Source organism: Crinia signifera, chromosome 3 (assembly GCF_055691185.1).
Source record: "Crinia signifera chromosome 3, ASM5569118v1, whole genome shotgun sequence".
Taxonomy (NCBI): Eukaryota; Metazoa; Chordata; class Amphibia; order Anura; family Myobatrachidae; genus Crinia; species Crinia signifera.
In genome coordinates, this window is record NC_139219.1 from 245,133,483 (window position 1) to 245,150,216 (window position 16,734).

At 43.5% G+C, this 16,734-nt stretch overlaps 1 protein-coding gene across 3 annotated transcripts in view; it reads left to right on the forward strand.

Annotated features, from left to right (window-relative positions):
- PHC3 (polyhomeotic homolog 3) overlaps window positions 1-16,734 on the forward strand; it is a 79,404-nt gene that overhangs the window by 20,292 nt on the left and 42,378 nt on the right. For all 3 annotated transcript variants that reach the window (XM_083177790.1, XM_083177788.1, XM_083177789.1), the window contains exons 3-6: window positions 3,101-3,259; window positions 14,229-14,303; window positions 15,295-15,453; window positions 16,107-16,208. In XM_083177790.1, the coding sequence (XP_083033916.1) occupies window positions 3,101-3,259; window positions 14,229-14,303; window positions 15,295-15,453; window positions 16,107-16,208 (495 nt within the window). The remainder of the gene's footprint in view (window positions 1-3,100; window positions 3,260-14,228; window positions 14,304-15,294; window positions 15,454-16,106; window positions 16,209-16,734) is intronic.

The following is a 16,734-nucleotide window of genomic DNA, read 5'->3' on the forward strand; positions in this document are numbered from 1 at the left end:
CGACATTTGGGTAAAAAAAACAGTGAAAAACCATGTTGACCTTTTGACTGTCGACCTAGACACTGTCGACCTAATGGTATGTCGACCTAATGGTATGTCGACCTATTGAGTTGTCGAACTAATGGTGTCGACCTAATGGCTGTCTATATTCTTGTTGTAGACAAATGGTCCCGCATCCGAGTTTTTTATGGGGAGCGCTCCCTTAAAGAAAAACCCACCACTGCATCCCTGGGTCTGGGCAGCGCCGCTGAACTGTCAATCAGCCACTGCCCGGCCCTGCACCCCGGCTCCCTGTCCCTACCTGCTGCGACCCGGCTTGTCATAAGCCGGTGCCGCAGGCTGTAATGTAGCAGGGGGGTGAGCCGGGGGTGCGGCAGAGGGGAAGGAGCTGGGCAGCGCTAAAGCTGCCTGAGTTCAGCAATGAACTCAGTAGCGCTGCCCGGCACTAATCACTGGCAATCCCGAGAATTTTCCGGGCTTGCCAGCCTGGACATTAGGGCATAGCCCGGAAAATTCTCAGGATTACCAGTGAAGGGGTTAAGAGCTGCAGTGTGAAAGGGGTATCAGTTTCATTTACAATGTTCATCAAGTAATATATTTACCTTTTTCTTAAAGTCTAATAAACGTAGGCAAGTGATTACTTTAAATGTATTCAGGGGCGGATCCAGGATAAAATGACAGGGGGGGCACCATGATAAAAAAGGGTTTGGGTGGGGGAGGGGCGGTGTTAGTGGTGCCAGTGTACATGCTAAGAGAGCGGCAGGAGAGGGTGGGAATGGAATTAAAAATAGGCCCTGGCATTTAAAGTACGCAGGCCCACCATGGCGACAAAAGTGAAGGATGTAGTTGTGCGCGCGCCAAAGGCGCGCTCCGGAAAAGGGTGTGTGGCCACTTAACAGGGGGCGTGTCAACACCATATACAACTTCTACACATTATGCAACAAAATACTAGATCCCATTATACTTGCCCCTTACACATGATGCCAAATGGAATGAGCCAAAATTAGCATAATGCCACATGGATTGAGCCAAAATTCAAATAATGAAACATGGATTGTGTCAAAATTCACATAATGCCACATGGATTGAGCCAAAATTTACATAATAACACACACGGATTGAGCCAAAATTCACATAATGCCAAATGGATTGTGTCAAAATTCACATAATGCCACACGGATTGAGCCAAAATTCACATAATGCCACATGGATTGGGAAAAAATTCACATAATGCCACACGGATTGAGCCAAAATTCCCATAATGCCACATGGATTGAGCCAAAATTTACATAATGCCTCACGGATTGAGACAAAATTCACATAATGCCACACGGATTGAGCCAGAATTCACATAATGCCACACAGATTAAGCCAAAATTCACAATACACTTCATAAACAGGGACATTGTCCACCAAAAGCATGCATTAAACATTTACACCATAATGTCCATTACACGTTAAGTTACACGCCATTATGTCCATTATGTGTTATGCCAAACACCATATTGCCTATTAAAAATTATGCTACATAAGTACTGCTTCACTACATGCTCATTGCCAAGGGTTCCATGCTCATTGCCAGAGGTTCCATGCTCGTTGCCATGTGGGATTACATGCTCATTGCCAAGGGGGAATACATGCTCGTGGTAAATGGGGGACAGCCGCCGCCAGGCAGAAGTGATAGCCACTGAGAGTGGCAGAGCCTGGCTGTATTCAGAGCACTGCAGGTCCCGGCTATTTGAAATAATACCCCTTTCACACCAGAAAATGCATTCCCAGGTTGTCCCCTTTTACACCAGCCTAGTCCCTCATTTTCTGGTGTGAGGGGGAGAGAAAACCACCCCTCCCCCCTTTAACCAGTTATCTCATTTAACCGGCTATATCTTCGGAACCAACTGACCCATTTACATGAGACAAGTATTATATTGAAGAACCTTTGAGTGGGCTTTGAATGATTTTGGTCCAGTGAAACTGGAACGTTTGGTTCCAGAGTAATCTGCCCTCAAAAACATGAACAGCCATAAAATTACATTTCAAAAATAAAAAAATCGGTTTACATGCAATAACCACAAGCTTCTTTGATGCCAGGGCGGGAACTGGCAGCCGTCGGAACCGGGTGGGGGTTGACGGGTCTCATATTATCCTATGGGGAAAAAACGTTACAGGTTTGCCAGGCGATATCTCCGGTTCCCGGGGGGCTAGAGACAGTGGGCTGGGCTCGTTGGAAAGCCCTGGTCCTCAGCTACAAAATAAATGACAGGGGGGGCACGTGCCCGGGTGCCCCCCCCCCCCCTGAATCCGCCACTGAATGTATTTTAAACAGAATTATTGTACAGGAAATGAAGAATAGTTCTCTAAACTCTTTCTAAAGCTCTTCTTTCCAAATCAAATTCAGGAAAAACTTTTTGTGGAATTCATTCCTATCAAGTATGGTTTATCTGTTCAGTCTCCTTCCTCTTCCCTCATCCATAGTTTACTGCTGGGATTGCACCAGCCATCAATCTATCTGCAAGACGAAACCAAATGTTAGACTGAAGACAATAGCAATGGTTGATTGTTCTTCCAGTCCTAAAAAGCACCTGGAGTACTATGGAAGAAAAAACACTATATAAATAAAAGTATTATTCGTTTGTAAATTTTGAGATGTTAGACGCTTTCTGTTTATCATAGACACATGCTGGGAATAAGTAATACTAGTAAATAATAATGCATAGATTTTTTACACATATAAATCTAAAGCCTCAAATATACTAATCGATATTTTAACCACACCAGTCATTCCCCCCACTCTTCTGAGCGATATTGTTTAAAATATCTCTTAGTGTGTATGCTAAATATCAGCATGCATGTTCGCTCCCGTGGGCCGTTAACGATGCCCTCTGCTGTCCTGCCTGTGTATGGGCCCCGCTTCCCCCTCCGTCGTTCCTTCCCGCCAACATTGGCAAGTGTTAACTATCTGATCTTTCCTGTGATTTTAGAATTAGTTAAATAACAATGAAATGATGCACATGTTGGACTCTATTATTATGATAGATATGTTCAATCTTTTACAATGATCATGTGTTTAGTTTCTTATATTATTTATGTCATACACTTGTAGGTTATCCAGCAAGCTCTCAATCGTCCTCCAAGTTCGGCAGCCCAGTATCTTCAGCAGATGTACGCAGCCCAACAGCAACACCTAATGCTACAGACAGCAGCTCTACAGCAGCAGCACCTGAGCAGCGCTCAGCTCCAGAGCCTGGCCTCCGTCCAGCAGGTACTAACGCTTACTAATGTCCCAGCACGTGTAGAGATAATGCAGGCAGGGAGAAAAGCCAATGTGGGACAAACATCTTGCTGGTGCAATCGTTTTTGGTTATAGAGAGAAACTATTAACCCTTTAAGTGCCAACATCTCTGTGAGAGATGCGCAAAATATCCGCTAAAAATGACAGCGTCGCACACATTTGTTATATAAATGTATAAATTCAAATAAAAAAAATGTTGTAGAAAGAAAGATTATATTTTCTATATAACGTAAACATTACAGGTCATTATGATAAATAAAAATGTTTGCTTGGCAATTTTCACACCTATTTTGACAAATTCACTTGGCACTAAAAGGGTTGAAAAAAACTGGGGCAGGGCCACATAGTGTGCTCATACATCGGTAAAATGTGTAAAATAGCAACACATTACAGAAACACTATAGCAAAAAGGGTATTCTCCCTGTCACTCTCATTTAGCATTGACATGTGTACATGTTTCATACTGTTCTTTTAATGAACTGTTTCTACATTCTGATGTAAGATCTCATGTACCATAAACCACAAACAACATAATGACACTTAAGCAGGTCGCAGATGGTAGTAACAGCCAGCGTATAGTGGTTCTACAAATGGAGCAGCTCTCATTAGATAGAATATCATAGACATAGATAGAATCGCCATCCACCAGAAGGCGCTTCCCCCCCCCTCCCATTCTGACAGAGCCCCCCCCCCCCCCCACAAAAACAATCCTGTCCATCTCCTTGAGGCAGAGATGCCCGGGTTTCTGCCAGCATCTTCCGCCAAATGAAGGGGATGCGTGTGCGTGTGGGACGCTTGCGCGTCCTCATCAGATGCAGCAGCTCCCTAACCCTGCCATCTCCCTGAAGCAAAGACAGGCAGGGATTCCGCCATCCGCTGCCAAGTGAAGGGGACATGTTTGCGTGTGAGACTCTCGCGCGTCCCCATCAGATGCAGCACCTCTCCGCCAGCGATTGCATCTGATGGGGAATACCTGGGCTGGCTGAGAGGCGCTACATCTGTACATGCTCTGGGCAGATCCCAAGTATTAGTAAACCCAGCACTTACTCATCAATATGGCACTGCATGTTGGTGTTTGCTTTAAGGAGATTCACTTGCAATTTAGGCTCTTTACATGTGATTGCAGCCATGAATCACATGAAAAGTGTCCCAACTGCATGTGATTGACCACGGGCCTGATGCGATGCGTGGTCCCATGCACGTTGCATTGGCTGCACAAGCAATCTCTTTCTCCGCTTTATAGAGGTTTCCCAAAAAAACAGAACATGTGGCTCAATATACAGATACATCCATTACACTTTGCATTTGTCTCATACTTGTTGCTTTGATACTTGCTTGCATACTTGTAACACACGTGATTTACTTGTTGATCGACAGCAGTGGTTTCCAACCTGGGGTACTAGTACCCCTGGGGGTACTCTGCAGACCAGTTGGGGGTACTTGAAAATAATATTGGTAATGGCGGACGATGAAAAGGTCTTTTGATGGCTGAAGAAGACTCATTGCCATGGAGACAAACCATGTTGTGTCATATGCCTGACCAGCAATCCACTGGGAGCTTCCCATGCTGCCCTCAGACATCAGCAGTCATCTGCCCAGCACTGACAAAGGTGGAGGAAGCAGCGGCATTAATCCTACCGGTGTTAGCGGGAATCCTGAAGATAATCAGAGCCAGATTAAGGTCTAAATGGGCTTGGAGCTGAAAATGATCAAGGGCCTATTATGCGCAATAATAGGGGTTGCGGCCAGCATCTAATAATGTGGGGGATGTGACCAGTGTTCTGTTTGGGTGGTCTGCTCATGGGTGTGTCTCTATTTGTGTAAATACTTTCAACTAATTATATATACCTGGAAAATGCAGGGGGCTGGCATAAGAAAAATGCAGGGAGATATATTGGCGGGTGCACTCCAAAGGTGCACCCGCAGGACGCCGATGTCCTAAGATACTTGCGGGGTGAGACGGCACTCCAGTTATAAAAAAATACTGAAAACCGAAACTTGGTAGACAGTATGTCAGCACCTTTTATGTGGTAACCTAAGTTTACCACACCATATACCCCTTATACAAATCATGCAACACAATAGTAACCCCCTTATACTGTACTTGCCTCTTACACATTATGCCACATGGAATGAGACAAAATTCACACCGATTCACACTATGGCACACAGATGGAGTCAAAATTCACGTTGTGCCACACAGATTAAGGCAACAGTCACATTTTGCCACATGGATTGAGCCAAAATACACAATATACCAGGCATGTCCAAACAGTGGCCCTCCAGCTGTTGTGAAACTACACGTCCCAGCATGCCTTGACATAGTTTTAGCATTCCCTAATTGCAAAACTGTGGCAATGCATGATGGGACTTGTAGTTTCACAGCTGGAGGGCCATAGTTTGGACATGCCTGCACTATACCAAACAGATTGAGCAATAATGCACAATATGCTTCATAAATAAGGGCATTGTGCGCCAAAGGCGCACATTAAAAATTTACACCATAATGTTCATTACATGTTAACCTTCACACCATAATCTCCATTACGTATTATGCCAAACACCATAATGCCTATTAAAAATGATGCTAGTGTTGCTTACCTACATGTTCATTGCCAGGGGTTCCATGTTCATTGCCATGTGGGATTACATGCTCATTGCCAAGGGGAAATTCATGCTCGCGGAAACTGGGGGACAGTCTCCGCCGGGCAGAAATGACAGCCATTAACAGCCGGGCAGAGAGCAGGGGGCTGCCCGGCTGTATTCAGAGCACTGCAGGTCCCGGCTATTTGAAATAATACCCCTTTCATACCAGAAAATGCAGCGAATATGGTCCCAGGATCATGCAGAGACATTCTCGGACTGGCCCCTTTTACACAAGCCTAGTCCCTGCATTTTCTGGTGTGAGGAGGAGAGAAAACCACCCCGCCCCCTTTAAACAACCAGCTATATCTTCGAAACCAACTGACCCATTTACATGTAGCCTTCGAATGATTTTGATCCCGTGAAACTGGGCCGTTTGGTTCCAGAGAAATCTGCCCTCAAACAACATGAACAGCCATGAAATTACATTTCAGAAATGAAAAAAAAATAGTTTTTACCTGCAATATCTCTAGAACCAATGAACCCATATGGACCAGGTATCAGATTGAAGGCCCAGCGATTTGGGTTCGACTGAGATCAACCTCAAGTTTCTGTGATGCTGTAGGGGGAACTGGCAGCCGTTGGAACCGGGTGGAGGTCGGAATTAGCGGGTCCCATGTTATCTTATGGGGAAAACGTTCCAGGTTTTCCTGGCGGTATCTCCGGTTCCCAGGGGGCTAGCGACGCGGGGCTGGTCTCGTTGGAAAGCCCTGACCCTCAGCTACAAAATGGGCCTATTTGGAGAGTGGGCCTGGAGCTATAGCTCCATCAGGCCCATTGTTAATCCGGCTCTGGAGATAATACACAACTAGTGTCTAGACACAGAAGGGCATGATTCCTTGCTGTATACTACTCCTCCGCTCCTCCTTAATATAAGGACATGCATAAGGATCCGCATACTGCTAAGTACTGTCCATATTTAAAAATGAGAGGAGCGGGTACTTATCAATGAAAAGCCTAATCAAGGGGTACGGGAGAGAAAAAAGGTTGGGAACCACTGATCTACAGTATGAACATAGTAAACACTGGTGGTTACTTGTTTTCGCATAGACTTATCATGCTTTCTTTTTCAACTGATATACTAATGAATGACACCGGTGCCGGGGCTGGCTGACTTCAAGCGTGTAATTCAGCTGGTTTTATCAGCCACAGTACTGGTGTTATCCATGAGCATCCTGATTTTAAAGGGCTAGCATGGTAAGTCTATTTATGCACAGTATGAAAATCTATTCTACACTAATAATGCTCCTGCTGCAAGATAGTTTAGAGAAAATACAAAATTACCACAATATTCGCTTTATCTATCAGTTTAAGTTAGCCTTAAAAATGTGACCTATTCCTTGACTTTGGTGCCAGTACATCGAGTGTACTGTACTACTTAGTCCAGCGTAATATATTTAACAGACATTAAAAGTAAATCCTACAACATATCTGACCTTTATCTCTCCATGCTTCTCCATCTACACGGAGGCACTTCAAGAAAGGAGGAGGCCCCGTTTGCAGGCTCTGATTGGGCCTCCTCCTCTCTGGTGGTGCAGTAGACTGTGGCATTTTTGCTACTGCGCGGCCGGTGCTGGACCAATATAGAGGTGAGTATAATTAAATGGGTCTCCTGGACTCAGAGTCCCATATATATTGCACACCTTACACCTATTGCATCCTCAGAGACCCCACTGCATATTTTACAAATCTCCTAATTGGTGCACAGTTGTATTCAGTTCTGGATGACACATTTTAAAAGCCGGAGCTTATTATTTTGGTTATAATACTGAGGAGATCTGTAAAACATGTGTTATTAGGGGTTCCTGAGTACTGTAATTGTCTTTACACAATACAATATTTGTTTTTTGTTTTACTGATCTTCTATAGAAATCATGTTTGTGTTCGTAAGATAGTAATATAGCGACATAGCTGAGTGTTCTTATCTACTGGAAATATGTACACCTACAGGAAATATATACATATTTGTCCACAAACATCTACGTGTCAGCTCTGTTTGACTCGGTAGTGCCGAGCTTCCTTGCGTGCAACTTTTTCCATTACAATGCGTCTTTTTCATGAACTTAGGACACACAAGCAGCTCCTTCTGATTGAAATTATATGCTGCGTGTCTATATTATGTTTGCCACTGCAGCTGCACCTGCATGGTAGCGGACTTGAGAAAGAAGGCTGTTGGTGTTCCTCCGCTAACAATTTCTGACAGTGTGGTGTCGCTAGTGGACTCCTTCAAGTTCCTAGGAACCACAATCTCCCGGGACCTTAAATGGGGGCCCAACACTAATACTATTGTTGGAAAAGCGCAGCAGAGGCTATTCTTCCTTAGGCAACTGAGGAAGATACACATCCCACAGAAGCTTCTGCTTCTCTTCTACTCAATTGTGGAGTCTGTACTGTGCTCCTCAATACTGGTACCTGTCCAGAGCAAAAAAGCGGGTAACGAAGATAGTCAAGGACCAACTACATCCTGGCCATTGCTTGTTTAACCTGCTGCCATCAGGCAGACGCTACAGGGCTATTCCCACCAGGTCCACCAGAAGCCTATAAAGTTTCCTCCCTTAAGCGGTTCACCTGTTGACACGTGAACTCATGAACACCTCACTGTCTAGTCGCGCCATAACCCTTTGCACATAATCTAACACGGTGTCCCCTCGGAATAACTTTCTGTATGACTGTACATGTTCCCCCACCTGTTTATATTGTTTATACTGTATGCTGTTTACTTGTTACCCACCTGGCTGCTGCACAGCAAACCGAAAACAAATTCCTAGTATACGCAAGTATACATGGCCAATAAAGCTGATTCTGATTCTGATCTGCATACAAAATGCTTCGTTACAGTGTTTTTCAGTTAAAAAAAACGTACGTGTTTCTTATTCCGCATATCAATTATTTAATAAGGGATAGCTGCTTGTGCATCCTATTTGCACCATTTTGTGAATAAGACCTATTGTAACAGAAAATGCTGCATGCAAAAAAGCTTGGTGCTACCAAGTCACATGGAGCTCACACATTATGTGTATTGCGACCTTTAGCGCATGAAGGCTAGATGTATGTGGACATACCTGTACAGCTTTATGTTCAAAAGTGGTATATTGAATGAATATGTGGTGTTTTTGCAGGCTGCCATTGACAATTTTGCAGTTGAGTAGGAACACTGTACAATGTGCACATTTATTATTTTTCAGTGCACATTCTAGCAGCTCCTAAAAGGAAAAGAAAAATAGCTGCAGGGAAAGGCTTTCCTCCTTCTACACACAGGTCCACACTGTAATTGTGTGTGTGTGTGTGTGTGTGTGTGTGTGTGTATCTAGGGGTTTGGTGCCATAGATACTGCAATCTGTTCTCAGTCCTCTGGGTGTCCTGGAGTTTACATCAAAACATTTTAGCAAGAGCTGCAAAGACGGTCAGAGTCTTTATCATGAAGCTCTTAACCAGTATTTGCAGTTTTATCACTTCTACAAGCACCATGACACACATGGGGGGGGGGATTTACTAAGATTGCCAATTAACGGCCAATCCGCGGTACGAATGAGTATGACCGTGATTGGAACAAAATACAAATGTTGAGCAGATTTACTAAACTGACTAGTAATTTCCTATGGCCAAGCCACTCATATTTGGTTGCTGAATTTACAGCAGGGAAATACTTATGAGCCACTAGCATCGCACAGATCAGTCACATCCGTGCGATGCTTCTCTGTGTAAAACAATATTGCCCCCCGGCAATAACCAGCCCCAGGCTCATTGAGGCGATCCTGGTAGGGACAGCTGTGGTATTTCTATAGCCAGCACCAGGCTCTTGGTCCGGTCGTTGGTCCCAAAAAAACAGGGCACAAAAGGAGTAGGGGTCTGTCATAATTTGGCAACCTACACCTGGGCTGTGGGTGGTAGGCTGATGGGGTTAAAAAGTGTAAAAACAATGTATGCTGTGGAACTACAAGTCCCAGCAACTGACCCCATATGCAGGGACTTGGGGAACCACAAGTCCCAGCATGCCGGACATTAATGGGCCCGCTGGTTCTTGTTCAATATAACCAATATCCAAATAAATTACACAGACACACACACACACACACAAATAAAGTAAAACTTTAATACTATGCATACATACATACATGGGGACCCCCCTGCGCCATTTTATTTATTTATTGTAGTTAGTGGCCGAATTCAGCCCTAGGAATGATAGTAAATTAGCTGACCACCATAGAAATCATGGCCATATACGGCCATATACAGTATGTCCATCATTGATCGTGTATTCATTCATAAAGCCAAATTCGTCTGACCTTGCCGTGTATAAACACATAAAATTAGCCATGCTTTGTGCTCAATATGCTTCAGGCACGGTGCCTCGTTACGCTTGGCACACCATTTTATTCTCCCACCACACCCTAGTCCATGGGTCTTCAAACTGTGGCCCTCCAGATGTTGTTAAACTACTAATCCCAGCATGCCTTGCCACAGTTTTAACACTCCCTTATAGCAAAACTGTGGCAAGACATGCTAGGATTTGTAGTTTCACAACATCTGGAGGGCCACAGTTTGAAGACCCATGCCCTAGTGGATGGTAGGGCATGAAATACCGCCTGTCGGCACATGTCATGTTGACATGGGCACTGAAACTTAGCACCGCATCACCTCACATAGCTTGCTGCACTCGTCATGCTTCGGGCACACTCTTTTATTCTCCCACCATGACCTAGTGGATGGTAGGGCATGAAAGGCATGAAATACCACCTATTGGCACATTTATTTATTTTTTAAGTAAAAAAAAACATGTCGACCCAATGACTCTGTCGACCTTGTCATGTCGACCTAAATGCTTGTCGACCTAATGGTGTTGACCTAAATGCTGGTGATTCAATGACCGTATCCCTTCCTTACAGGTGCAAGCAGATCCTCATGTGAACTGAAAGTGAGAAATGATATGGGGTTGTTTCTGGACTCTGAATCTTTACAATTAATTAGACAGAATTATTCAAATCCCCAATATGTCATGATTAAAATAAACTTTATTGGTCATTGGTATATGGTCCTTTGCAGGATCAACACCATTTCTACTACCTTTTTTGTGATACAGGAATTTTTGCTCAGTTGGGATCTTTAATCCACGTATGAAGGAGCACCCCAAAAGGTACTTATATGTTAGTTGGGCGCCCACTAAGCTATTTGCTTAGTTTTCCGCATCCCCTCACGGATCTCGCCACGCTTCGGGCACGGTGGCACGCTGCGCTCCCCACACTATATAAAATCAACTCCATGCCGACATGGATAGGGGGGGGTATGCGCGTAGTAACTATAGTGGGCGCCCAACTAACATATAAGTTCCCCCCAAAATTACTCAGATTCAAGGAAATAATTCAGTCAATAACTGCTATTTCAATCACAAAATCATCGGTACCTCCAAACATTAATCAAATGTGTCCATCATATGACCAGAATCATCACACTATGGAATTTTAAACTTGTATCATGATTACTTGGTAATGGCCGGGAGGGTCTCAGAAATCGTGTTCCCCTCCCGGCTCCCCAGAAAGGGGGTCAAGTCTCTCGGAATGTGGCCAGTCCTTCCCTCGGCAGGTGAATCCATAGGAGCAAATGTCGCGAATTGCGCCTTTGTAGCCCTGCCCCCCACTGTGCAATGCTCCCCTCCCCACTGAACTGGCTGCTCTCTCCCAGAGGGGTCATCCAGAAAGTAGGCAACCCTGGGTTGGGCAATTGAGTACCTGAGGTTACCAATTTGAGCACTATCGGTTTTTCTGTGGTAGCAGCTGCTTTAATTAGAGCAGTGGTTCTCAAACTGTGGGTCCTGACCCCAAAGTGGGTCCCGACCTTCTCAGCATGGGGTCGCGACTCCATGTTACTGACCATCAGGCTGATGACTTTTTAAATCTCAGTCAGTGGATTAAGGAGTCTGAAAGGTCTGTTGAATTGTCTGTTATTTTAGACTCCTCCCATCATTTTTTGCCTCCACAATGCTGCCATGTATGTGCTGTCTGCTGACTACACGTGTGATGTGATGACCTTTTGCAGTAACTTGCAAAATATTTTGAGGACCCCTGAATTAGAGGATAGTCAGTCCTTTTAAAAACAAAAAATACAGTACTATGCTGGTGTGAAATCACATCGGCATAAAAAGCAGCACTGAACAATGATTGGATTAAAATAAACAATATTTAATAAAAGTAAATACACAAATAAAAAGACAATATAGAATCACAATATCTTAAAAAGGCATAGTAGTGCAAAGGGACCTGAGGTATAATTGATGCCACATCAATCTGTAATGGGCTTGGGGGCATATAGTATAAACCTGATTTGCCGTATATACTGGAGGTGTAAGGGGTGTCTCCGGAGGTGTTTAATATTTACCTGGATGGTCACCACAAATGAAGTAGGTAATTGTCCTTGAATGGAAGGCAGTCTCATATACTCCTTGTGAAATTTCAGCAATCAGCTCCTAGGTTAAAATGCAGTTCCTCTGACAGAGAAAGTCCTCCTTACAATTAGAATAGCGTCCTCCTTGAATAAGATAGTTCTTAGGCTTGTGCTCAAAAAGATGATCCTCAGGCCAATGATGACCACTAACGCGTTTCCCTGCTCCACTAGCAGCTTTATCAAAGGCTATGCCTTTTTAAGATATTGTGATTCTATATTGTCTTTTTATTTGTGTATTTACTTATATTAAATATTGTTTATTTTAATCCAATTATTGTTCAACCCTGGGTTTTGGCACATCTACCACATGAAATACATTACATGAAACCTTCAGAATTATGAAGGTTACTTTTTTAGAACACAGCAGCCCTGGGTAGACTCCACAACCTCTATGTAAAGTACTTCTCTCCTTGTCCCTTTCTGTAGGGCATCAGCCTGAATGTGTACTTCCTGGTTCTCTCACTCCCTCTCCTGAAATATTCTGCACAACCTGTTTTTTTAATCACCTTATAAATGAATAACATTGTATATACACAGTGTTCCTGTCGTTTCAGGCTTCCTGTATGTGATAGATTGTACCAAGTCTCTAATGCAGTGTATCATGTGCAGTGCAGTGCAGTTAGTCAACAGCAGACCATTTACATCATCGTCTTTCTGACTTTCAAAATGTTCAATCAGGACAGGACAGTCACAAAACCACTTACGGCAGCCAGTCACTTGCTCCTCCTCATTACTGCTGAACTGTTGGATCCAGTTTCTTCTGTCTGCTATATATAGTTTAACTTGATCCCAGTTGATAGATTAAGGCCCCTTTCAAACACACCAGCAGCCGCTGGGCGATGAAACCCCGCACGGCCAAGAAGCCGTGCTGCACGCAGAAGTGTACTATGGAGGAGATGGCCAAAGCCCGGCAGCCTTCCCTTCCAGTGGTGACATCCGGCTGCAACCGGGCAGCCAGGTCGTGGCCGTCCCGTGTAAATGGACCCAATCATGTCCATCATTAACTACTGTGTACGGCACGGCTTTTGCCCGTGCAGTGTTTTGCCACCTGGCAGGAGCCGGAGCATGTGGAAGGGGCCAAAGAGTGTCCAAGTAGACATTCAATAGGGCAACACCAGAAGGTTGAGAGGGTCAGAAGGTCAAGATGAAAAAGGTTGAGAGGGTCAGAAGGTCAATATGAAAAAGGTAGACCTATAAAAAGGTCAACTTGAAAAAGGTAGACACATGAACATTTTGAAATGAGTTTTTCACAGTTTTTGCCATTTTTTGGACTTTTTCATACTTTACCATCCAAGAGGACTACAACTGAGAACGGTAAGTGTGTCGAGCAAAGCGAGGCACCTGGCCCGAAGCTCACACAAAAAAAAGTGAAAACATCACGTTGAACGTTTCACGTGTCTAACTTTTCCACGTCACCCTTTTCATGTCGATCTTTTGACCCTGTTAACCTATTACATGTCAACCTTTGACTTTTTATCTAGAAACTGTCTAATTATCCATACTTGTTCAACTAATTGCCAGGCATTTGATTACTAAATAAACACATTTCATTATAAAGGCTATTTAGCCCAATACAGAAGCTGCAGAATGTAGTAGTCTTGTCAAGAAACAGTATGGACACCGGAACCCAGACACCATTATGTCAACAAGTGTGAAATGAAAGCATTGGTGCGCATAAATGCAACAACAGCTGGAGTGCCAAAGTTCTCCATCACTGGCCTTTAACAATCCCACATGATTGTACACCCTCTGAGTACTTCAGGATTACCATCCCATTCCTCTATCAGCATTACCCTCTCCCAGTCATTGCACAGTTTTTTTTTATTATTATTATTGATTTACTAATTGTTGTTTCTAGGCAGGTGTGTCTGGTGAAAGGTGCTCTGCTTCCCCTAGTGCCACTATCCAACAGTCAAGTGTTCCACAACCCTCTGTAAGTACCAGAATAAGCTTTTCCCCCCCAACCATCAGTTCATTGAATTGTCCTTTTTGCATTTTTAATCTCACAACATGTAAATTTGAAGTATGGTGGCCTGAAAATATTGGGGGAAATTTAATAGGATGAGAGATTCAGAAAGTGAGAGATTTGGTAAGAAAACTCCAGTTTTGTTAAAGAGGCAATAATTTACACTGCAATACCAGTTTGATTTTGCAGGGGCCTTCTAATCAAAGGGAAATGGCACGGATGATCCCATATATATCTTTGTTTTTTGTTTATTTTTCAAGTATGAAACCGCTACATAATGGGAATAAGAGGAAATCAGGGAGTCTTCTAGATGCTTCAGGGAGTCAGGGAGATTGCTACTAGGGGGTTGTTAAGTCTGAGTTTGTCTATTACTTGAATCTTATACCTACCAAGTCATCAGTTTAATAAGGGGCACTTAGGTAGTCCCATTCTTGCTGTTTGCAACTCACAGGGCTATGCACACAAATCAGTGAATCGTACATGAGATGGGGCAAGAAGTAGATGGGATAAAGCGCCATCAACTTGCTCATCCCTAATTGAATTGGCTCCTAGATGTCTTTATTTGGGTGTATTTGAAAATGTTGGAAACAAAACCCCATAAATTTACACCCTAGATCAGTGGTTCCCAACCCTGGTCCTCAAGTACCCCCAACAGTGCATGTTTTCCAAGTCTCCACACAGAATCACAACTGCTATAATTAGCTCCACCTGTGGATCTTTTTAAATGTGCCTGAATAATGAGTGCACCTGCTGGGTGACCTGGAAAACGTGCACTGTTGGGGGTACTTGAGGACCAGGGTTGGGAACCACTGCCCTAGATCACCAAATAAGAGCAACACCCTGTTTCAACTGAGACATATTAAGTACGGGTAAACTGGCAGCATAGCAAAGAATGCTGGTGTATGTGGAGACTTGGGCTTTATGGTGGATATAAACTGACACTTCTTTTCCCCCTCAGCTAAATCTCTCTACTTCGCCTCCTCCTACCCAAGTCATTAACCGATCTCAGACCTCCAGCACTACAAGCAGCAGCATCACCCAGAAAACCATGTTACTGAGAAGTACTTCCCCAACTCTAAGTGCAAGTCAGGCTCAGATGTATCTGCGAGCTCAGATGGTGAGTATCTTCTCTGGTCCATTGTGCGAGTTTAGCATCAGTTGGCTCGCTAAAATACGATCTGGCAAGCATTACATAAACACCAATATATATCATGCCTCCGGGTCACTGGAACAAATGTACATGTATGCCACTTGATTAAAACCAAATGTACTCCCCAGTGGGAAAATAGGCTTACAGTATAATATCCTTTGACACATTTATTGACGTAACACACAAGGAAATAAGAATGTTAAAAATGGACTTGTACAATATAAATAAATTGTAAAGGCTTATCTGATCAGGGATCACTATTGAGGTACCGTGTACCAGATCATTTTATATAGGTGTTCCAATGATCTCTTAATTGTTACAAATTACTTACATGCGCGGGATTACAGAGTCTCGCTGGAGGATTTTGGGCATTTATTATATAGCACAACACCAGCAATTAAGTATCTGATACACATAAAACAAGACTCTATATGTGACATACAGATAATAAATATTCCTATTACGATTTTCTTTACCCACTGGGGAGTACATGTAAATGTCCCACTGCTCCCTAAATGATGATCAGTGATGTCTGTTTCAAGTCTCATCTGAATATATTCCTGGCAGGGTTTTTTACTCAATTGCATTACAGCCTTGGCATATGTGTTTGTGTTTTGCAGCTCATATTTACACCAGCTGCAACTGTTGCAGCCGTGCAGTCTGATATTCCAGTAATCTCGTCAACGACCTCTTCGCATCCTTGTCGGTCGTCAGCTCCTCAGGTGAGCAAATTTAATCTAGGTAGATCATGAAAGTATTGAGTACTTCAGATCTCAGCTAGCTCAGTAGCTCAACCAAATTGTGATTTCCTATTGATGCTGTTAAAGAATTCCATGTGCTTAGGGCATAGAGGGTTCCTCTCCAGACAATCCTATTTATTGTAAAAAAATCCCCAGCACGAAGCGAGCTAAATGCTGGCACTTTGCAAGGATAGAAAACATGTTTATTCTGATGTCAGTGCCAGAAAACAGAAGGCATAAACTGTATGAGCCCCTGAAATGTGTAACTAAGTTTATGCAGTATTTCTCACACTTTACCAGATGTTCATGGCACATTGGTGTTGACATGATTCTACAAATTTTCAATAAACTAATTTATTAAGATGTGTTACTGATTGTTCAGTTTTGGGAACCTACACCAGAAAAGGACATTGTTTGCATTTTACAAAGTGGTGCAAGGGAGAGGAGTTGGAAGGGTCAGGTTGTGTGTCAGCACACTATTGACAGGTGGTTGTGGACATTCCATGAC